This window comes from Poecile atricapillus, chromosome 5, assembly GCF_030490865.1.
Source record: "Poecile atricapillus isolate bPoeAtr1 chromosome 5, bPoeAtr1.hap1, whole genome shotgun sequence".
NCBI classification, from domain to species: domain Eukaryota; kingdom Metazoa; phylum Chordata; class Aves; order Passeriformes; family Paridae; genus Poecile; species Poecile atricapillus.
Window position 1 is genome coordinate 4,224,226 of NC_081253.1, and position 24,762 is coordinate 4,248,987.

General features: G+C 39.0%; 2 protein-coding genes across 4 annotated transcripts in view; both read right to left on the minus strand.

The window, feature by feature from the left end:
- The window catches only part of ARHGAP15 (Rho GTPase activating protein 15), a 322,985-nt gene extending 318,003 nt beyond the window's left edge, over positions 1-4,982 (minus strand). The window contains exons 1-2 of the mRNA XM_058839510.1: positions 4,604-4,982; positions 4,195-4,255 (exon numbers count right to left, since the gene is read on the minus strand). Of these exons, the coding sequence (XP_058695493.1) occupies positions 4,195-4,218 (24 nt within the window). The 5' untranslated portion in view covers positions 4,219-4,255; positions 4,604-4,982. The remainder of the gene's footprint in view (positions 1-4,194; positions 4,256-4,603) is intronic.
- A 13,167-nt stretch (positions 4,983-18,149) lies between these two features.
- KYNU (kynureninase) overlaps positions 18,150-24,762 on the minus strand; it is a 56,974-nt gene continuing 50,361 nt past the window's right edge. For all 3 annotated transcript variants that reach the window (XM_058840307.1, XM_058840308.1, XM_058840310.1), the window contains exons 11-14: positions 24,100-24,152; positions 22,549-22,634; positions 19,687-19,917; positions 18,150-18,475 (exon numbers count right to left, since the gene is read on the minus strand). In XM_058840307.1, coding sequence (XP_058696290.1) covers positions 18,323-18,475; positions 19,687-19,917; positions 22,549-22,634; positions 24,100-24,152 — 523 coding nt within the window. In that variant the 3' untranslated portion in view covers positions 18,150-18,322. The remainder of the gene's footprint in view (positions 18,476-19,686; positions 19,918-22,548; positions 22,635-24,099; positions 24,153-24,762) is intronic.

Below are 24,762 nucleotides of genomic sequence, written 5' to 3' on the forward strand. Positions count from 1 at the left end.
AGAGCACTTTCAGTAGGTGGTATCTGATTCAGCACCAAATACAGCAATGGTTTTGCTCAGGGTGTGGCAGAAAAGAAATCCAAAACACAGAACAAGCACATATTTGACACACGTCTCTTCACCTCTAAGCCATGTTCACTTCTGTTTTCCTTTCTCCTCATCTCCCCCTCCCCTCTTATCAGGTTGCAGGATTGGATGCAGGTTGCATCCATCAGGAAAACTGGTGGATGCTTTGCAGAAGGAATCATAACTCCCTTTAAGTTCCTCTGTTCAAGGACTGTGCCTTCCTAGTGTATCAGGCACAAGGTTTGGAAGAAATATTCATGAAAACCACAGTAGAAACCCACAATACCCAGCTTAACTGGAAGAGAATGGTTTAATATCTGTAAATCTCAAATGGCAGGAAGAGTTACATGGACCTTAAACAACCTACCACCAGCCATAGCACCATCAAACTCAGTTAATTTATTAAAAAAAATGCTTCAGTAAATATCTGAGCACTCCTTGAGTTAATGCAACTTGCACATACACAGAGTAGCTTAGCAGATAATTTGGAGTATACAAATATCTATTTAAACCTCTTTTACCTTTCCTACTTAATTCTCAAAACATTTCTTCCTCAAAGTAAGCTGAGCAAAAATGTAGACAAATTAAGATAAAAAGGTGAATTTCTTTAAGCATATATGATTTTTTGTTCCTAGTTTCTTCAAACAGGATTTATTTTACAAGTGCCAGCTGTAAACAATTCCAGACTACTTTAATATGAACCAATAAACCCCTGAAAATCTTCTTCTGCATGGCCTGGCTGCTTCCACTGACAGCTCTTGCATGGGCTAGGTTTGCCCCATTGTAAGTTTGTAACATCTAAACATCTGTGCCCTGAACATTATTTCCCAACCTTCTTAATGAAAATCCAAGTGCTTTCTTTTTGCTCCTGTCTCAGCCAGCCTGGAAGTTTGCAACCCAGGGAGCTTCAAGTTGTGACAAAGATGATGCAAGACTGTGACAAGAAGTCTCACTCTTTAAGTAAAAAATAGCTCTGTGTTGAGGAAGTCCCAGTGTAAATGAGGAGCTAGCAGTGCTTGTTTTGTAGTGAGTCTCCAAAACAACCTTTTTATAGTATTTCTCAAAGCAGGCAAGACTGACAGAGGCATGCTGAGTGCGTGAAGGCACGATCTTAACATCCAGCACAGCAAGGAATCAACCATCTCTGTCCTTCAGGGGCTGGTAGGAGAGCGAAATTCAGATTCACTGAGACCACTGGTTGAAGCAGACTCACCTTAGGAGAAGGTTTCAGAGCAGGCAACACCAAAACCTCCTCGCCCAGCCCAGGTTCCCAAATGCTGAAGGCAATGAGGCATTCAGTCTGCCCTGACCCTCACCAGTTTGATGGTGACAAAAGTGTTTGGAAGCCACCACAGGATGGAAAAGGGACAGTTTTATGCAGGTTGTGTAACCAGGTGGGAAAATCTGCTGCGGTGCTCTGAATGACACTTGAATTATCTTAAAAAATCTGGGCCAAAATTGTTTCCAATCTGCTTTCTTCAAGACTAATACGACCAAAAAATGAAATCAGGAAAACCATCTGCATATAGCAGCATCCATCAGCACCACTTTCTGCCTTTGTATTGCTGAGAAAAAGATTTCATGCATTCATATGGAACTCTTAGGAGCTAAGTGGAATGTAGAGACCTTGGCTGGGGCTCAGGTGATGCTTTATTTTGTTTTCAAAAGAGATAAGCCCAAACAGCACTAAGAGATGGTTAGGACACATTCTGTACAACAGCCACGTTTCAGGTTAAAAGTTAAGTTACACTTAAGTACTGACAGACTTCTTCAACAACAAGAGATGGTTTTTAGCCACATGCAGGGTTTAACAGCTCCTTAAATGGTTAACAACTCGCAGTGATTGATCTTATACAGCACAGAGGTATCTAACAAACAAAATAAATCATGAAAAACAAGCAAAAACAAGCAAGTATCAAAATTACACATAGTGAGCATAAAAAAACCCCATAAAACTCTGCCTATAACCCACTATCTTTGATGTAATTCAGTAAAACACGCCAAAATGCAGCAGTTGTCATGGCTCAAAGCCTAATATCAGAAACCCAAGCTGAAGTCCTTGGGCAGCACACCAAAGCCATTCTCACTGCAGCACTGGAGATCACCAAGGGAAATCCATCCCACTGCATGGGATGCTGTTTTTTAAACCTTGTCCTGAAGCTCATTGTTGAAAATAATAATTTCTGGGACCAGACACAGATAGAGAAACCCAAACCAGAGCTGCTGGAATGCTCCAGCTGGAGGTTGTAGAGTTTTGCTGCCCAAATACCAGGATTAAAATTCGAACATGCCTTTGTCACCATTTTAGTTTCTGTTTCCTGTTTCACTCCAGGTAGGGAGGAACATACCCAAGGATACAGAGCCCTGCTGACAGGGACTAACAGGAGTGTCATGCACTCAAGCTTGGCTGGAATAAGATGGAACAACTCTTCCAAACCAGGATATCTTTGTGTCAAAGCAAAAAAAAGTTTCTACAACAAATGCTGTCAATTTTTTTTTAATTTGTGGTTTGTTTTTTTTTTGCAATTCAATAACAGTGTATAGCAGGAGCTTTAAAATACAGAGTGCTTCTGCTGTTCACTCTATTTGGAAAAGAAAATGAACAAATGTACATCACAGATGTAATTGGATGGAGAGGTAAACTGAACAAGACATGCTTCTTTAAAATGAATTTGCTTTGGACACAAAGGGGTAAGTTGCAGAGAAAGGGAGAAAATAAAGACATAAAACTCTGAGAATTCAAACTACTTCACCAAATCTCACAGCTCTTTGGAAAATGCATTTTAAATTACTCTAAGATTCTGCAGCAGAAACATAAAAATCACGACAAACACAGCCCAGGAAGAGAACATGTTCTTTTTATACAATTTCCCTGTCTGTGCTGATTTGTGTATGCAGGCAGGACAGCTTTTTTTTCCTCCAAAAAGTACAGAAAATATGAAATGTGATCTTACAACACTATACTAAAATCTGTCTCCAATTAGCATGCATGATCCCAAAATGAGCTCCAAGCCACGTGTGATATCTTTCAACTCTGACCCATATTTCCAAAAGAAACCCAAGTTGCCTGTTAGAGAAGGCAATCAACTACAAACAGGAGCATAAGTCACAAAGTTTGCAGCAAGCTACGTTACTGGGATAAAAAATCTTCAGCATAAAACAAGCCTTGCTAATTCTGGCTCTCCTTTATGTGGCCCATAATCAAAGTGCTTTATTGTGTTATTTGAGCATCTTCCTGAATTACAATTTCTTTGCAAAGCTGTGCAGGCCAAAAAGTTCTTTGCCCACCAACAGCAATGCAAAAGTGTATTTTCTGAGGGAAAACTTTGAGGTGGGGGCTCAGGACATGCAGCCCTTTTCTGGCCAGCTCTGAAGCAGAAGATGAATTAGTCTGGGTTTAAACAGCCCATGCAGGAAACACACAGCCATGGCATCTCCACTGGGGAGCTCCACGAGGATCACCATCGACTGCCAGATAAACATCCACAGATAAACCCAGGATATTATATGTGAAATGTCCTTTATGCCCCATGTTCTTTTCCTACCAGCATAACTGATGAATAATAGAGTGGTATCAAACTTCTACTAACATGTTCAGACTCTAGAAACATCAAAACAACTAGCTAACAAAAAAATAAAGAACAATAAACTAAAGTTACTGACTTTTACAGTATCCATACTGCTAATCACATCTCTCATGGTGACCAGCCCAGCAGCCAGTTAATCAAACAGTGCTAAACTGCTCTCAGGAAGGGAAAATGCTGGGAAAAGGTATCGAATCTCATTTCCCAGCCAGTGCCACAAACTTTTCTACTGATTTTTGGGGAGAACTAGTTGGTTCCAGCTGGGGTATGAGAGGGAATTGTGGTTTGGGGTACTAGACAAGGTCAGACACATAGAATACAACAGGTTTGTTAAATTCCAAGCACTTATTTAAAACATCACATCTCTATCCTCCACACTTTTCTCATTGCTTTCAAATTCACCAAGGCCTAGAGAAATAAAGTAATTGTGCAATTAAAGCAACCTGATTTGAAGGCCTACAAAATGCTCATAGCCATGATTATTTTAAAAACTTTTAGCAACAGGTTTCCCAAGCTGCACTGAGATGGGCCAGAGGCTCCTTACCTGCAGCCTCAGGGACGTTGTCATCTCATCTCAAGCCGCCATCAACGAGCAACAGTTTAAACTATTTCAAAAGAACGGAAAAGATCAAGGTCACATGTCTAGAGACAGCATTCGAGTTAGTCCCACAGCTCATACAGAGTAAAAGAAAGCAGGAAAAAAAGTAAAATAAAACCACTTCCTGCAAGAGAAGAAGTGAGCCATCTCACCAGTCAGAGACTTACATCTAGAGGCTGGTGTAAAATTCTGAACTGAAGGAAAAAAAGAGATTTTAAAGCATGAAAGCAGCTTCTTTGTGAAAATTGCAGCAAACAAGGAGGGCTAGCTTTTGCAAAAGGTAAAGATGAGGTTTAAAAGGAAATGCTGAAAGGAATTATGATTCTAAGCCTTAAGACGACTTCCCTTTTCTTACCTTCAATGAAACCCTTTGAGTACTGAAATAAACGGCTTGCAACAAATCTGCTTTGCTATTTTGAAATATAGCTTTAGTAAACAGGACACTTACTGTACTGCTATTCAGATTAATCAAGTAGCAAGTTCTGGACAATCAGAGAGTTTGCTGCTAAGGACAAGCTCGTACTATTGCCTGGCAGAGGTTAGACAGGCAAACACTTCTGTTTCTTTGATTTTCTGCCTTAAGACTTTTCCACGAAGCAGCCCCTGGAGAAGCAGGGCACACACAGCTGCTGCCCTGCGTCACTTCCCGCAGCATCCCACACCGCAATGGTCCCTCCCAGGCAGGGGGAACCCAAAGAACCACGAGATACAGGCACGGCTCTGGGCCTTTGGGGCTCTGGAAAAGCCCCTTCATAAAGGCCTTCATCAGCATCTTTGCTTGTGGCTTTCTTTCTTTTTTTTTTTTTTTTTTTTTTTTTTTTTTTTTAGCAAGGGACCACAATATTTTTCTGGTATTTCTAGGTCAAATTACAAACTGGAGCAGTGGGGATTCCCGTGGAGGGCAGGGCTGTGGTGCTGTGGGGACGGTCACAGTGCTGGTCAGGCTGAAGAGCTCTCTGGTAACGCTTTGGCAGAAAAAGGGATTTTTTTCCTCCCACCTCAAAAACACCAAACACCTGCCATATGACCTGATATTTAGGGTTTTGTCCCTAGAGTGAGGTAAAATGAGCTCTGTTGGCAGGGGGAGCTCCTCAAGAAGCTCTTCCCCATCTGTAGAGAGGTCCAGCAAAAAGTCATTGGGTGCCCTGGATGCCACAGAACAACCCATGGCTGTAAAAGAGGGAAACTGAGATAATGGAGCGAGCAAAACCATCCAAATGGAGACAGAAAATGAGGGGTGGGGCTGGTGAGGCCTGGACTGGAGCTTGGGAAGGCCTGCAAGGAAACTGTCACCTATTTCACAAGGCTGCAAGGAAAAGACTGATTTGCAGGCAGGTAATTTCCTATTGCAGCAAGAAAAAAGGTGCAATAAAGTTCCTGTAGAGGAGATTTAGTCCATCCTTCACTTACTGAAACAGTGGGAAAGCAACACCTTAAGGGACTCAGGAAACTCTCAAAAGTCCTGCAACAAAACAGAGGGATGCAGCCCTGCTGAAGGAATGACAGAGCTCTTAGGCTACAGAGTCATCCTTTTATTATTATTATTAATAATTTTTTAGCAGCTTCTACAAAATCCTTTTCATGGCCAAAGATTTAATTATGCCAAAGGCCACATAAACTCAGAACCAAAATTCTCCTTGTTTCCAAGTGCTTCCTATGTGTGCTGAGAGGCAGCACACGGGGACAAGCAGGAGAGGGAGCTGAACATCACAGCAGCTGCTCTGAACTATCAATCCTTTGTAAGCTCTGAATTCCAGGGATGTATTTTAAAGCTGGATTTTTGAAATACAAAAGTGAATGATGTCTATGAGTTGTGATGAGGGGTTTCTCCCGGGTTTGAGGAGCTGAGAAAGCAATACAGTAATTTTCTGTAAACTAACCTTTTCTAATGCTTCAGGGCCTGCAGCAGCACTAATTAACTGCTAACTCTTTTAAAAGAAGTATATTTTAAGCAGTATATTGAACTCTTTTAAAAGCCAACTAATTTTGTCATATGAAATAAATTTTAATTGAAAAATCTATTGTAGCTGCGCAAATCTCAAGATTTTCCTCAAATAAAATCATTGGAAGCATTTTTACAGTCACAAAGTATTTGTGAGCAATGTGGACAAGAGAACCTAACCACAAAAATACGAAAAGCCATCATCAAACCTGTAAAATGCTGCAGCAGAAGTCGCCTGTGTTACCTGGTCCAAACCCTAGATTACTGGGGACATGACATTTTTCATGAGAACATCTTTCATTGCACACCTAACATTTCACTCGAGCTGCAGACTGCGTCTGAGCTCCTTCACATCCATTTGACAGTATGTCAGCAGTGACAAAATTCTATAAAAGGATGGCAGCTTTGCATACAGCTCAAACTTATGCAGCACAAGCTTCCTGTGTGATCTCTGAAAGGCTGAAAATACTTTAGATGTGAAAAAAAAAAAAAAAAAAAGAAAAAAAAAAGAAAAAAAAAGCCAGTTTAACAAACTCTGAGGGCTCATTTAATCTGAGTAAAACTAAGCAGGAAACAGAAGCTGCATAGACACTACCTGGAGCAGATTGCTGTGCAATAGGTTGGCCCTTGTGTTTGCTGTGCAAGTTAAAGATGGAGCGTCATTTCTGAGGCGCTGATTTCTTGTCCCTGTTTTAGTGGCTGATGGCGTCATTGCCTATGAGATGTGTCACCAAGCTGGTGAACATCCAGATTGCCTCATCTCATACCTCGGAGAATTAAAGCTAAAAAAGCAGTTTTAAAAAATCACTGTTGACTGAAGGCGCTGAATGCCCAGCAAATGTTACCAACTCTGTTATAATAAATTCAAGAGGTATCATGGTGCATAAACAGCAATTCTGAGACTTATTCTGGACCAGAAGTCTCCTGAGGGGGAAAGAAAACTTGACTTTTAGTTGTTTTTGCCTAGTTCAGCCTTTACTCCCTGTTGTGATGACTGGCTGGCAGCCTGGTGTCTGCCTTGTAGAGCAGACACCCAGTAGCAAAACTAACTTGATTAACAGTGGTTAAATCAAGCCACAACAGACAGTACAGACCTGACTCACACAGGCACAGGCCTGGAAGAACAATTGTGCATCCATAACTTTTCATTAGTAAAAATGGCTAAAGTGCCATGGTGATGGAACCATGGAATGGCTTGGTTTGGAGGGGACCTTAAAGATCATCCAGTTCCAACCTCTTGCTGTGAGCTGTGACATCTTCCACTAAACCAGGCTGCTCCAAGCCCCATTCATCCTGGCCTTGGACAGTTAAAACTTAATGATTTTTTTTCCCACATCTTTCACCAGAGGAATGCTATTTTTCACAGTTTTAGAACATTTCAAAGGAAGAAAAAATATTTTTTTCTGCATGGCCAGTAATTCATACACTTGTTCATAGCAATCGTTTGCTCAATATGCTGATGTCCATTCAACAGCCACTTATTTATTATTTTTTTTTGCTACAAGGGCCTTGAATATTTAATCCCAGCAAAAATGTTTCTGGAAGAATGTTTCTTGACATTCTGATATGTCAAGAAGGCTGTGCTTGTGGTCATGTAACAGCTCCAACAGCTCACGGCCTCTAATATCACCTGCTTGGTCTATAAATGCTCATTATGCAGGAGCCTGAGTGTAAATGTCAATGTAAATATACAGCAATGGTTAAATTCACACAACCCTCTCAAGCACAACGTGCATTATAAACATTCTGGTGCCATCTTCCAAAGCCTTTTACTCTGAGCTGACTTTTCCCCCCAAACAATCCATTTCACTTAGCACAGTCTTCAAAGTGAAAGAGGCATTTTAACAAAATGGTCACAGGTGGTAGGAAATAGATCTTTAGAGATTCTCCAGCACTTTAATGTTGGCTCTGTGGAAGGAACATATGTGCTGTGACTTGAGGTCTAAAACCCAGAACATTCTCATTTTAGGAGAAAAATGATCTTGCATTAAATCACTTAATAGCTGAGCCACTGAAGTTTTGATAAGAAATATACTGTGGAAAGCAGCAGAGAAGTTTAGCATAGAACTCTCTGAACATTTACTTCCTTATAAACTTCATTTTGCCCTAAAATTAAGTTTGGATTTAGGAATATTCATAGCTAAGAAAATAGCATATATTTTTTGGTTTAACTTCATTGTTTTTTGAGCTTAGTTGCTGCTATATTTCATTGTTAAAGAAAAAAAGTAGGACACTAAAGTTAACAAAAACTACTGGGTAAGAAAGTTCTATAAAAACTCAAACTAGTCTTTTTCTCTCTCTTTCCCAGGTGTTTTTAGAGATCTTGCCATTTATTTTAAAAGCCAGCCTTGCCTAGGGCTATATTTAATAACTTAGAAAAGCCACTCCAATCCATTGTATAGCCATACTGTACTAAAAAAAGAGACAAAACCCCAGCATATGTTGATGCATTATGTAAAGACTTTCCTTGACAGGATTTAGTTACATGCAAGCTTGAAATGCAGTGTAAATGTATTTTCTGGAGTGCTAAAAGTACTACAATACCAAACTGCCAAAAAGGTGGCTTTACATCACACAATAAGGAACCTTAAAAGAAAAGAGTTGTGCACTCTGGGAGACAATATCTTGATCTATGAGCCCGTGATCAGAGCTACAAAAAGTCAATGTTTTCACGGTGAAGGAAGAGTCTGGAAAGAATATGGCAGTCCTTAGCAAAAAAAATTTATTCTCCAGTGTTGTTTCTACCTCTGTTAAAAGAGTTTCAGCTGCTTAGTGAATAGTTTCTAGTGGAAAAAGTCCCAAATCTGGTAAAATTCCATGCTGAGGATGAACAGAGAAGAAAGGGAAGATATTCTGAGATATTTTCTCCTTCTGCTTCAGCCTTTGAGGAAAAACAGTCTAATTTCTACAGTACCAAAGCCCCCATTCACAAATAAATAAATAAACAAACAAACATAAGCGAGCAGCCAAACAAACTATTCACAAAAGCAACGTGTCCCCATCAAATCTAGTGGAAATTAGAATTGCTGAACTCTTTTCTTGTCTCTTCCTAGCAGAGGCTTTATCCGAGTGGCAGCTCTGCTCTCACCCTGCTGCCTCCCATGCTGCCATCCCAGAGCACATCAGAACTGTCCAGGCACTGGTGCCAGAAAAAAGAAGGCAACAAATGCAAGGAAGAGTCAGCTGCAGGATGGCAAACTCCTCTGCAGACAGATGAATGTTCTCTCTTGTGTCCAGAAGCTTTCAGGGGAGACTGTGCTGCTTGGAATGGACTGGGAAACATCAAATAAATCAGTTTATCAAAGACTTGAAGCAGTTAGTTGAATTAATTAGTTCCGTATGTCAGTTCCAATCCCTCCCTGTGATTTTATTTGCTCGTGTAATACACAGATAATTCTAGTTTGTGTGCATGGCTCTACTGCTTTGCCCTTTTCCTCAGCTCCCCTGTTCTGGCAGGTAATTGCTGTATTCTCAGAGGATCTGGGAGATGTCAGGAAGTCAGGTTATTGGTGAATGGAGGCATCCAAATCTGAGGAAGGAAAAAGAAAAAAAAAGAAAAGAAAAAAGAAAATAAGAAGGACATCTTCAGTGCAACTTGTAGCCACCAGTCTGAGTATTAGATGTGTTTGGCTGTTTGCACTTCTTGGAAGAATTAGTCACAGCAGCCACCTAGAAAAAATAATGACGTCCTTACTCAGAGCACTTCAACATGTCCATAGAAATACAACGAATTTCAGCTTTCTCCAAGCAGACCAAAATAGAAAACTGATAGCCCTCATTCTATAGCTCTTGAGCTTGTTCCAGTTTTTCAGTTCCTTTTAATTCTATAGTCTGTGGTCTCTGAAGTCAGAGACTTCCTTTTCCCTTATTTCTCAAGGCCACGCTGTCCTCTTTGCTCTGGTCCATGCCTGTAATATTGCTTTTTTGGGGCCTTTTTTATTTTAGTAATCTTCCAAGATGAATGGAGACTCTCCTAAAGCAGGTACACAGCACTAGTGCTGCAGCTACCTCCGAAAGTTTTCATGGAATAATCACCTTCAGGCTACAGCAGAAGGAGCCTGGAGCCATGTTTTACAACATCTCCACTCTTTCATGATGTGTGTGGGGGGGTGTTTGCAATGCTAATTTCTTCTCAGCCAGAATTGGACCTTCTGAGCTGTGAGAAATGTTCATCCAGATCCATTATTTCCATAAGTCCAGGCGAGCCCTGCGACAGGACAAAGTGTATCATCAGCAGTTCCAAAGGAAAGTGGTATTTAGGGCCAGGTAATAATTTTAGGAGTATTTAGGATGTAGGAAACAGGGAGAGAAGGAGTCTCTGCTGCAGCCTCTGGGTTTTTATAAAGGCTTAATTAATTACAAACCCTTCAGTCCACCTCCCCACCTGTGTTATCAATTCACCTTTATTTCAAGCTCCAGTTACCGTGACCCTCCTAATTCTTCTGAGTAAAAAACCATTAAACATTAGGCCTGTTGGGAAAAACACTCTCCACGAGGCTTTTTAATCCTGGTTTATTCTTGCCTTGTAACAGGGTCTGCGAAACCCACTTGCACTCATTACTCATTTCTTCACAGAGCCAAGAGTTCTTTTTGATAACCTTTAACAGCGACAGTCGATGGAGGCACCAGCCCTTCTCCCCTTGTGCATAAGCTTGCAAATCTAAAATAGGCCCTTAATGAAAAGAAATTTAAATATTATAACTCCACAGTATATGTCATTATGATATATTGAATGCAAAGCAGCTGTTCCTGACAGATTTGGCATATAACGGGGGTAAAGTAATTTTACACAAATCATTATGTTCATTATATTAAATTAATAGATTAAAATTAGTCAGTGATGTTTTGTAAGACCATCTTACCCACAGAGCCCTTTATCCTTAAATTCTAAGAGGTTTTTTTTTGTTTTGTTTCTCTTCAATATTCTGTGCAAAGAGGACATAAATGCCCTGATCACTTGGAGCATAAGCCCCTAAATTCATGACTGTTGAGCCTTTTCCAATATAAGCATCTGAAGAAAAGGTACTTAAGGGAAATAGAAAATGACATCATTTTTTTCCTGATCTTTTGAAGAATGATTTTTTTTTTTTTTTCCCCCATCCTGCAGGAACAGATTCTGGACTAATTTTTCCTACCAAAGGCTTTAAAGTCTAAAATTCATCAAACATCTTGTCCTCAGAGACAATGTCATCCAAGTTCAAAGGATCTATAGCCCAGCAAAGCTGATGTCTTATTTCAGAGCTAACGCCTTTGTTTTCATCGAATGTTTGATTTCATCAAATTAAACCAATTCTTACACATCCCATAAATGTGAAAAAAAATTTTAAAAAAATAAAGACAGACTCAAACCCTTTGATTCTCTGGAGAGGAGCACACATATACATATACATAGATGTACATGTATATCATATACATTAATTTAGTATGTTTTTCAAATATTTTTTCAGGATGTACTTATTATGTATATCATCAGGTTTTTCATATGTTTTGAAGGAGGCTGAATTGAAAATAGTAGCCTTCCAAGACATTTGTTTTAATGATCATCATTATAATTAAGAGCATGCTTTTCATAACAAAATATTAAAATAATTTTTTTCAAGTCAAGTCTGGGTCCGATTACTGATGGAGCAATTTCAAGATCTTTTGTTGAGAAGCATTTCAATATTCATTCAGAAAAATGTCAGGAGAACAGACTTCAACATAGAACTTTGGTGATTCATACTTCTGGTATTTTATCACTTCAGCTTTAATATCTAGTTAAAAAGAGAAACTTTAAATAAGATAAGAATGCTAATGAAAATCAAGCAGTCATATGTTACATCATCTTCCACAGAATTTAGGATTTCCAAAAAGTGACACATAGCTTTATCCTTCATCCATATCTGATACAGAGCCTTGCAGAATCTTTCATTTAGTAGTCAAATTTGAAAAGTTGAGTAACTTCTCAAAATTCAGTGTACTTGTCCCTGCTGTATTAATGTAGAAGAAATTTATCTTTCTTAATCCAAGTTCTTTCAAAATCAAATTAAACTTAAATGTTATAATGAGGTTTATAAATTCATTAAATTTATCTGGCACTGTATTATATTGGAACTAGAAGTCAAACAAAAATCAGGGAAATATTTTAGTGGTGGACTTGGCAACACCAGGCCCAAGGCTGGAGTCAGTGACCTCGAAGTCTTCTCCAACATAAATGATTCCATGATTCTATAATAAGTGGGATTTTCACATCAGTTTTAAAATAAGAAAAAAACTCACAATTTCAGGGTCAATTACTCAGGAGCAGGTGAATATGTTCCTTCACTCACAATTCCTCTAAACGAGACCTTCACATTTTTTCTCTTTAAGTAGGAGCAGTGCAGAAAAGTCCAGAAGCATCCTTAAAAAGGAAGGTCCACACAAGTTACCCAGGTGTGAGGTGTTTTCCACATAAGAAGGGCAGAATTGGCAGCATCTGCTGTCTCCTGGCCACAGTGGTTTAAATTAGATATCACACACAACAACATCTGAGCATTTGGCACAAACTTTCAGCTAAGATGACAGAACTGCTTCCATGTCATGTCTGAAGATTGAATATTTCTGAATACTGCCTTTCATCTCCTAGGTTAAAATCAAAATAACACACTCATTAAAAGGAAAGAGGGTGTTGTGTGCTTGACACAACTCAGTGAATAAAACAGAAAATACAGGCAAAAAAAAAAAAAAATTACAAGCTTTTTTCTGTTGAGATTCATTAATGACATTTAGAAACTCCCAGTTCTTAACACCTTGTGCTCAGGTATCAATGGGAACTTTGCAGATGTCCACTCACAATTACCTTTGGAACAGCCACCCCACCCCAGGCTTTCCAAACTGAGGCACCAGGAACATCCTTGGAGCAGAAAAGTTGCAGGTTGAACTCAAGAGGTTGGATTTGGCCCCTGCTGCCAAAATTATGCTGCAATCCCCACCCCCCTAAACTTCAGGCTTATCTTCATATTCATACCTTGTAAGGGGATGATACAACTGCCACTCACTTTTATTTCAGACCAAGGGGTCTCGGTGCTGTTTGCCCCCACGCTCACTTCAGAAGCCTGTGTAAATCTTCCCCCACATGGGAATCATTTTGAACATATTGAATAATGATTTTTCTATGTCTCTGCCACTTTGATGTAGCCTCCGAGGAGAGGGAACTATCCTGGGTAGACCACTTGGTCATGTTTTAACAATTTCAGGATTGCTTCAAAATTCTTCAATAAAATAGAAAGTAAAAAAAAAAAAAAGAAAGAAAGAAAACCACCAGAATTAAGTTCAGTTGATGAAACCCCATCCCCCCCCCCCCCCAAATTATAATGTAGGAACTTTTTGAACATATACTTTAAATTCACAATTCGTTTCTAATTTTAAAGCTATATTTTATCATTTGATTAATTGCTTAAAACTGTACACAAAGATAAAGGGAACTTTGAAATTCATACCTTGGAGTATTAACATGTACTCAGGACTAGATGTAAAATGTCAGAGAGAAAAAAGATCTAATGAACTCTTTATTGGTGAAATACAGTATTGCAGCTGCCCAGAATTTTAAAAGGTTTGTACCCAGCTCCAAAGCCAAATAACTACAGAAGTTTACTTACAGCAGAACTCTCATTCAGCATTTCCAATCTCTTCTTCCAGGGTTCTTTTAACATTAATAAAATGTCCAGAGAAAAAAAATAATAAAAAGAAAAAAAGTGCAACCGCAGAAGAATTTTTCCATCTAGAAAATTACACTACCATAAGTTTTCCTTTTCCCTGATGTCTTCTCTGCCATAATAATGGTTTCAGGATTTAAATCCTTTGCTGCTATTGTGACTTCAAAGCCTTAAAACTGCAATTGAATGAAGTAGTTCATCTGTCATTATTCAAATATGAAGCAATTATGATGAAATAAAGATAGAATTCCATTGAGAAATACCCCAATCAATTCTCACTTATATTTAACTAGAAACATAAAACGATGCTTAGAAGAGTAAGTTTAGGTAATAAAAACTTGGGATATAAAAAGTATGAATTACTGATCTATAACTTACTCATTTCTGAATAAGCTGTCTAAATATATTTCACAAATATTGACAAAACTTTAAGCTTACTATGCAAAACTGTCTCTCAGCTGGTCTCAGAGAGTGAGTAGCTTTTCAGAAATAGATTTGCACCAGCTTGAGTGCCCAGAGGTGAACCTCGGGGAACCTGCAGAGGTTTTTGGGGCTCTCTGGGTAGGTCAGCTCCCTCTGAAGTGTGTTTTATAGGTGAGTATAGATAATACACATACCTCAGCCATGTCTTTATTATAACAGCGAACATGGCAGTGCTGGGTGAGTGGTTGGACTCAATCTTGGAGGTCTTTTATAACCTCAACAAATCTGTGACTCAGGGAAAGGTATTAAAATAAAATATTGATGTGGCTGCTTTGGTATCAACACATCGTGTCAGGCCCCTCTGTGGATTTAGCCAAAAATGTTTATTTTCACCTTTGTGACCCCAGCCAAAGCCCATCTCTCCCCCAGGGGCTGGAATTTCACAGGGAATTCCCACTTCTACCCAGTTCTGCTTGGGAACATCTAACATAGGTTAAAAAGTTAATTATTTTTGTTTTAGTATCTTCCATCCTTTCTTGCATCTTTCTTGCTTAATCCGCCAATGTAAAAAAATTTGCGGGTAAAACAAAATCAAGGTGGATTCTGTCATTGTCAGACAAGGACATTTTGGGGTTTAAACTCTTCAGGTGAGCCACATCCTTCCCATTCTCAGTAATGTCACAAGCTCAGATGAAAAAATTACTATGTCATGCCTTTTTCTTCACTCAGAGTGCTTTTGTTTTGTTGCTCTTTTGGAAGACAAAGGCATCCTCTGCTTGTGAAAAAAGACTTTGCCTTGTTTTTGGTGTTCCTGTGGCAAAACAGGGTTAAAAATGTTGAATATTTTGAATAAAATGGATGGATAGTATAGTATTTATTCCTTGTATTTTCAACAGCTGTAGTGAGCTTAAGGGCTCTGCACATTCTTAAATTTTGTTGTGCTGAAAAAGATCACACACAACCAGGGATCTGCATACTCACATTTGCCTTCATTTTGCAGGCATTTTCTCACTCTACCTGGCTATCAATTTTCTGTCATCTACAGATCCTCATGTCCTGCAGTTCAATTTGAAAAATGTAATTTCTTCAGACAATCCAAGAATGAAATGTTATCACAATTAGAAAGCAGTGGTACTTAGTATTGAATTTTAAATCAGAGATGTAACTAGCAAGAAGCATTCGGGGTATATACAATTAATTATTTCACACATAATTATTCCTGATACCACTCTAACTGTGATAACTTAAAGCATTTGAAAAAGCAGACTGTAATTTTTTATTTTTTTTTTATAGAAGCTTTTTCCCTTGATATCCTTTTGCTAAATAATATGTAAAATACTGACACCTAATGTTAACTTCCAGTATTATTCATCTTGCAAAACTTTTACTTCGAGTAGGGAAAGACCCTGTGAAACTGATACTTATGCTGCAATTTTATTTCAGTAAAATGAGTAAACTTCAATATAGGTTTCCCTCACTTTTTGGAAATAATTTTCTGAATTTATAGATATATATGTCTACAAATGCAAGGAACTTTTAGTTTTATTATCACAGGTCACAGGTTAAAAAGAGAAAATAACTCAAAATAGTTGAAATAAGTGAGCCTTGATGCACTGAATTTAATCAAATCCATCAAATAGAACACAAATACATATTTGTAAAGTCAATATTTGTACCTGTAGCCTAAAATGATACTAAAAGACAAAATATAATCAAATATTTATTGTTAATCTGTTATTCCTTGAAACCTGAACTGCATATATTTAGAACTTTACCTACTACGATTCACTTTCCTCAGAGACAAAAAGATTATTTTCACTTGTTAATTAAAGATTATTAATTCACTTGTGTGAATTAAAAGCAGATCTCAAACTTCTCAAAAATCACTGTTTATCTCCCCATAACTGCCAAGAGAGCTTGTCCAAAACTTAAGGTCTAGAAGCTATTTAGAAAGAGATTCTGGGATTCTTACTCCTCTGGAGTTTGAGCTGATGTCAGAATAAGGTGTTTTATAATATGAACTCCATCCATATCTGAATTTATATTAAGTTTGCCCAAGTCTATAGTGAAGAGGTAAGAGTCATTTGACACCTGTACACAAGTGCTGCAAAGGCACTGACACAGAGTTAAATCCCTTTCCAGCACTGTGGACCTGCACATTTTTATATTCTGTGCTTTTTGCATCAACTGTCACTTTATGGAAAAAGGTCCTTTTCTAAGATTGTGCCACTTGACAGACAAAGTAGCTGAGCTGCAGGTGCAAAGATAAAAATAAACCCACAAAAATGCAGATACCTGGCCTGCAACACAGCCATCAGTCTCAGCTGAGCTGAGGAGAGGTGACGTCAATGTAATCAAAACCTCTTGAGTGAGACAGAGCTTTCCAACTGATTAAGACTCCTGTGCTATTCTTTCCAACAATATTCTGGTTAAAGAAGCTCTTCTTTCTCTTTACAAGTGCTAAAAATACCAATAAATGCTGTATTTGCAGTTCTTTCAGCTTTGCCCTGAACCAATAAAATCAGCATTGCTGCAGGAAGGATTTTAACATACACAGCTGGGGAGTTTTAGAGAACAGGTAGATGCTCTGTTGTGCAGCAGGAGGTGCTCTGAGGGTGTGAAAGTTTCAACCAGCAAAAGTAACTGAGCAAAACTAGAGAAGACCTCACTCCCGCCCAAAATCCTTCCTCACTCTTGAAGCAGAATAAGAAATACCACAGAATCAGAGTAGCTGGGGTTGGAATGGACCTTTTAAAGGGTGGAGCCTTTTATCTCGAGCAGGTTGCTCAGAGCTCCATCCAATCTGGACTTGAATATTCCCAGGGATTCACCCACCACCTCTCAGTTCCAGTGTTTCAGCACCTTTAAAAACTGCTTTCTTACATCTAACCCAAATCCACCCTCCTGCAGTTTAAACCATCCCCCCTTGTCCTGTCGCATCACTTTGTCCCTGTCTTTATTACAGGCTCCCTTCACATATTCAAAGCACTACTGGATGTAATTTTCTAAGTGTTTCATACCAAAAATGAGACACATTGAACATCATCAGAGAGGAAGTTTCAGCTGATTCTTGGAAAACGCTGCGTGAATAGCTACAGACTTTAGAGCTTAATTGCCAATTATGCCAAGGTGTTATTTATGCCTTAAAACAACTTTGGGTAAAGCGTTGCTGAAATGTAAGCAGTTTCTCTACATTGCTCTTGCCTGCCTGGTGCAAATCTCTGTAAAAATTTGGGCCACACGGTGAGCTAACAATGGGATATTTTGCTGCTGCTCAAAGAGCTCAGGGTTCATTTTGCCTAATCCCAACTAAGCCTCACTAAAGCTGCAGGGAGTGCTCGTACGGCCCTTCACGCTGCCTTTCATGGGTCTACAGCTCTTCTCAGCTTTCTGCAGCTCCTCCTCTCCAACAGGACTACCTAGAAAGATAAAATGTTTTGTTTTGGCCAACGGAATCGCACCAAAGAATGCAATGGAAATTCATTCTTCAATTAAATCATTCATTAAACCAGAATTTCAAAATATTGGGCCCTTTGAAAAACTCGGTGTGCAGCAGTCAGGAGTTTTGAAACAAGTAATTGTTCAACTTTTACTTTTCAAGCATACCCTGTACTTTAAATAGAATTACTAAATTAAAAATGTAAATTGGGCTGTATCTTTTAACAGTTGGTGATTTGTCTATTTTCCACATTTTATTATGCATAATTCTTGTAATAAGGAAGGGATTTTTTTTCATCCCTGTTCTAGTTGATAGCAATTCTTCCATGCTTCTCAAGGCTAATGTAATAAAACTACATAAAATATTTAAGAAGAGCCCCATTAAAATATACAAAGCATACTAATTCATGAAGTCAAAGTCAAAGCAGAGTGGAAATATGAGCTTTAATAAAACTATGTCTGTTGTAAATAACTATTCAAGCACAGTCATTTTTTTGCAAATTGCATGGGATATAGCTCGGTCTACTCGAAGCAAAGAATCACTCAGCAGGATAAATGCATCTTGGTCAGAAATAGATTAAAAGGTACAGCTGAGCCATCAATAAGAACCAGATAGCACAGTATTATTTGCTGTTTGTTTTGAAGATGTAATTGCAGATCCCAGGATTTCAATAAATCTGTGCACATCACGGAAAGAATTGTAGAGAGGAACTGGGGCAACGCGAAGAGCGTTTGGTTCTCGCATGTCACACTGCAAAACAGAGAGGGAACATTCAGTAAATTCAGGTCACTTCATGTTTATCTGTCAGGGTATATTTTTAAATGCCACAACTTGTCTTTAAGGAAGAATGACTGGACTGACAAGCAAGCACGTGTAAAGCCTTTGGGATCCTAAGGAGCTACAGTGAGGAGAATGACTGTGAAAATTTTTAGTAAGAGCAGTTTTGCCTAAAACAATGATGAGAAGCTCAGGATGGGCAGGACTTTATCAGCATCATTGAGGGCTTCAAATCAGCTTTGTAGCCCCAAAATTCACCTTAGTGCCTATAGCAACCCTGAGTTGAAGAGGCACAGAGACGACAAAAAATAAAGCACATAAAACCCCCATTCCAGTATGTGAGTGTCTTGTTCTAAAGGTACAAGTAATGGCACATGCATTGCAGTATTTTTCTTCCTCTCATTGTGATTTTGAACATTTTGCTGAATATAATAATCTCTTATATTTGAAAAATATCACTGCACTGAAAAGACAAGCCAACAGTGTGAGGCCCCTTGCCCTCTTAAAAGCAGGAGTTCCTGGAATTCCCTGGCAGCACCAAAGCAGCAGCATACGTAACCTAAAGGATGTGCTCTTTGGGGAGACAAGTAGCCAGCAGAAATAAAATGGATATCTCAATTATATGGCATCATGCTATCAGTCTCACCTCCCAGCACATCTAAATCACCCATTGTATGGTCCTAAATTTCACTTTTATTCTTTTGGAGAAGTGCTCGATGGTAACTGTGCCATTACGAGGAAGTGATGCTCAGTGGTTTCTTTTTCTGAGTGCTGAAACACATCTCTAAGGAAATGGCAGCTTTTCCATGGCTCCATCTCAATGCCTCACAAAACTTTTGGCCACTTGTGGATCAGAAGGGGACTAATGTAGGTTCAGAGTTCCTTGTCATGTAAATTAAACCTGTAGCTGTGCCTCCCACCCTAAGGCACCCATGATAGAGCTCTAACCTCAGCAGTGACTCCAGAACTACTGGAAATAAGCCAACAGTGAAATGGCAATACAGACCCTAACAAATAATTTATAAAATAACTCTATATATTTGATTACTTGCACAAGAGAAAATTGAAATTGTAAGAAGTCGTCATCAGTCCTAGTGGGTTTTTGCCTTATATGAGACTACATTTGAATAAAAGCAAATTAATGGCTTGTTGGTTGTTAAGAAGGTAAAGTTTGATTTACTTACAGCTACTCCTCTCTTCTCCAGCTCTTTAAACACAGATTTGATTGGAAGGGAAAACGACAGAGTGAGCTGGCATCCTCTCTCCTCAATGTGAGATGGTGTGATTATTCTTACAAAGGGCTTCTCTGGATTTGTTTTATCCTCACTGTAGTAATGCTTTATCAGGTATTCCAGGTAACCAGTGAGCAGAATGGATTTCCTCCTCAATGCTTTCATTGTAGTTTGACTAAAAACCTGTGATGATTTGAAATGATTTGAAATCATTAGGATGAGAATGTGTTGCTGTAGAAAATGAGAAGGAAATAAAGATTTCTCTAAACATTATCACTGGAATCAAGCAGTAATACCAGAGAAATATTTTACATACACATGGCAGAGCTGGTTTAATGGTTGGATGATCTTGGAGGTCTTTCCCAAACTAAGTGATTTTATTAACAAAATCCAAGGGCCAAGACTGAAACATCATGACTGGTGTAGAAATTCTTGTCTGTGAAAGCACAAAATGTGTACTAGCATTGACTTTACAGCTTTAAATCCCCAGGCTCACCCTCTACACTAGAGAAGTAATGATTTTAGGATTACTTATAACTTGGAGAAGCTTTAAGAGAAGTACCTGAGAAATACTACTCAAAATAAAGCAAAGTACGTTTTCCAGCAGCATCTGGAAATTGTAGTTTTGCAGAACATCCCAAGCCTCACTCCCTGATGCTTTCACAGCCACTAGATGCTGCACAAAACCAAGAACCCCTGCATGTGTGTTTGTGAAACAGAATGTGGATGCTCTAAAACAGACTTTGCAAGGGAATAAACGTGACAGGGACCAGAGCCACCAGCAGTCAGCAGATGCACAAGTCAACAAAAATGTAGAGGTGCTTCCCTCTCCACCAGGCAGGCAGAGCAGACACAGAACAGTTCAGTGCATTACCAGAGGGAAAACAGAGACCTGCCTCCTATTCCTCCAGGATTTGCAGGAGTATGAGCGATGGATCTCCTTAGGCTGCATGCAAAAATCTGCTTCCACAGGCTTTGTGCAATGAATATTTGGTCTCCTGGGTGAAATTTTTTGAAAAAGGTCTTTAAAATGTGTCTGTAGAGCGCTCCCCTTTTTTCCATAAAAGGCAGCAGCTAGTGCCATAACAGTCACTTTAAGCATTATTGAGGAATAACATCCATTAACACTTGCAGTTTTCATTGTTTCCATTGGAAACACTGCCTTCTGCTTAATGTGTCCCAGTGAAGGTGGCGTGCAATTTCACTAGCCATCTCTTGCCAGACATGAAAACTATTTTGTTTCCCACTGTATTAGAGCAATTAGCACTGGGAAATCCTGGCTGTGCCAAAAGGTAATATGGGCAGGGAAAGGGGAGGCGATGGAAACTGCTCAGCCCTCATTGTTCCAGGCTCCCTGCAGTGGGCTAAATGACACCAGCCCACACAAACCCGAGCACTGACAATCTGGGTCATGGCAGAATAGCTTTCAGCTTATCTCCAAGGTCACATAAAGTTTAAAACAATATACTGGATGTTTAAGGACTAAAAATATAAATTGTCAGGCGGAACAAGAGGCATGGCTGTGCCCTTTGCAGTCCTTCAGTGTTGCATGAAAGATGGAAAGATCATAACTGGCAGTTTTCTGACTTTGTTTGCTTAAGATGTTGTTTTTTCAGTGAATACAGAAAAGGGATGTGGACACTGCTCCTTGTTCCAGCGTCAGCTCAGCCATTCCACTAGAATTAACAGAATGCTAACCAGAAATAAATTTCTGCCTTTTCTGCTGGTGGCAAAACCTTGCTAGCCAAGGCTACCTTGAAAACCAGCTTAAGGATGATTTTATAGCAGAATATATTGCATATAGCAGGTAAATCTGAGTAACACCACCTCTTTGAGCCACAGAGACCAAGTCCTGATTTCAGGGGAGAGCCTTCCTTAAGAGAAATGCTGGAACATCTTGATATGAAACACAGGTATTTGGGGAACAGCTCCATGCCCTCAAACAGGGATGGGCTGTGCTATCAAAGTGGATCAGAGGATTTCTTCAGAGGAGGAATCAGCTCCATGTGGCAGGACTGCCCTTCCCACAACCACAGTGTCAGTGATTCATACAGAGATAGGTCAGAGATGGGGCTCTGCTCCTTTGACCACCAGAAAACTAATGATTCTAGGAAAGAAAAGACAGTTTGGAGCTGTACCACACTCATGAATTCCCCTTTCAGGAAACATCTGCAGGTTGTTTCTGTCTCCTCTGTTTATAACTAAAGGCAGAACAGGTTCCCTGAACCACTGGATCAGTTGATCCAGGACACCTAATTTTCTTTCATAAATTACATAAATCTGCTTTGCTGGTGGAATAAATGAAGCAGCAGCTCTGAATGCAACTTTTCAGATTTACATGATTCCTTTGTAGGAAGATGCTGAGCATAATCCTTCCCATGAGTAGCCCTGAGACAAGTCACTGTGGGACTTGGTGATCTCAGACATCTCTTCTAACTTTAATTATTCAATGATTTTGAGCCATGAATACTTCTATGGGATAACAGTGCTGAGCTTTGAGTTTGTACTGAGCTCCTAAAAGCGGGGAAAAACACATTGCTAGAGCTCAGATTTGGAGGTGCAAACCTCAAATACTCTGGGTCCAACTCAAGGTCCTCCAGCAGAGTTTGTGAGAGCCATGGGGAGATGAGTATATTCATTAAAGGCCTTGGTCTCTCAGGGGTGTGGGGTTATTTTCTTTGCTTTTCATTACTTCTCCCCCTCAATTTTCAAATATTTCACAGTTTTCTTTGAGGGAGCAGCAATAATACACGTAATATTCATTAGACCCTTTTATACTCTTAAATTCAGGCTCAAAGTAAAGCAATTACTTACCTCTAAACTAGCATGCAGAGCACAGACCAGTAAAATTGGAGGATTTGATAACCGGAATCCATTAATTCCTTCACTTAGTTGTAATTCTGGAAAATGAATAACTTATATTAGTGTTTTTGATTTCTTCATTTTAATGGATTGGACCTTATCTTGAAGTCTGTCCTCACACAGTAAAATATTTCCCTAATGTGGCCCGTAGGAATCGGTCATTAAAAGGAAATAGTAATCTATTCCCAGCTAATACTTTCAACTTCGAGAGAAGCCAAATTTTATCCAGCAGAAGACCTCATTAGCAGCTTCATGGGAACCAGAGAACTGCAATTAATTTGTTTAAATGGTGTGTGTTAAAACCACCTTTACACTTGAATCTCTTTTAAGGCTGGCACGAGGCAGAGAAATTCCAAGTCAGCGGAGCAAGGAATCACGTTCCTTAACTTTATTGAGCTGACGAGACATGGGAGGCTGCATATGCAGCTAAGTGTAGCTTCAGGCCACCGAGAGGAGTTGCCTGGACTTTGGGCTGTGAAATTTCACCAAATCTATTTAATAAATCTACAAAAGCCTCGCTGTAAGGTCTGTGTCACCGTTCATATCTCACGCTCCAGCACCAGAGCGGGAGGATGCGGCGGAGGAAACGCTTTTCACGCACAGCAGACTGGCTAATTTTATAATGCCCAACTTCTTCCCTGTAAACTGCTCATGGCAATGAATAAACAACGTTTTTCTTCTTCTAGCAGTATTTCAAGGCAATTTGTGTCTCCTGCTGGCTTTCCATAGTGCCACTCTCGTGCGTTTGGTCTGAAAACAAAGAGCAGACTGAGGCTATTAGAGAGGTGCTCTCCAGCCAAAGCCACAGCAACAGGCACTGCCACAGAAAATTAAAAATATATTAAAAACAAAACAACCAATCAAACCAAAAAGCTCCTTTCTCATCCTGATCCCTCAGGATATTCTCTCTGCCATATTTTAAGCAGGAGCTGAGCAGTCTAGCTGTCAGATTTGGAAAGGAGTTCTCATTTTTGTTGGGACGATAAACACTTGGCTGTTTCAGAGCAGGTTTGTCTTACAACTCATCCCTCCCTACTGCAGGAAATTTGGAGATGCTGAAACATTAGTGGGACTTCATGACTTATGTCAGGTTGCCTTACCTTTATTTATACAATTTCTCATTAATTCCAGTGGAACTAATCCTGAAGAAAGATTTTTACCCCAGTGACTGATAGCAGATCCTCGCTCCTCAGAGACTTATGAATTTAATTCACTGAGATACTTTGAAAGTTTCATCCATATTCTATATCTGCATTTTGAAGGTATTTCAGCAAAATGTCTAGGAGCAGACAGTCAAACCCTCATGCCCACACAAAAATTTATTCCAACATTTATTTTGTTAACTCCTCTGCCTCACATATTTAGGATGAGTTTAGTCTAATGCCTTTAACATAAATGAGGAAATTCAAAGTTCTGTCCTTTCTCCTCAAATGCTACAAAAGTGAAGTTGGCTACATATAAATAAATCAAATAAAGTAAAATAGAGAGTATATGAATACATACTGTTTTCCATAAGGAATCGTGTTTTGAAGTCATGGCCCCACCAGCCAATTAGCCTAAGATTTTTGTAAAGAAAATAAATTAATAGAAATCTTAATACCTTTTAATTTAGCTTTAAGTATCAAGAATTGTATAAGACTAAGCAACATGTTCATTTCTAATAATATATTTTATCTCTAACAATGACATAAAAATGCAATAAATTCTATAAAGAGCACTAAAAACTTAACATTAGCATTTGAGAATTTCTTTTACAGCAAAGTATAAAGCACACCACATCTTTCAATTAACTATTGATTTTTAAAATATCCATTTTCTCAGAATTCACTTCACAAAACAAAAATAGTACAGAAATATTTCCACTGCTTGGTTCCAAGGCATTAAATTCAAACAATTTTCCCCTTCCTCTTAAACTTAGTTTAATGAATACTGAAAGCCAAAATGAGTTATAAAATCTGACTTAGTTTCAGCAAGAAAAGGACTTTTTGGTGAACAAGAAGCAGACAACCAGACCTTGAAAAGAAGATTGTGTGGGCATTGCCTTGTCCTTACTGTGAGACCAATGTGAATTCAGCATACACTTTTACTTTACTGAACTAAATTTATTCTTCAAAGAAAACTTTCTTTAAAATAAAACTCAAACCAGCTTAATGCAATATTTATTTT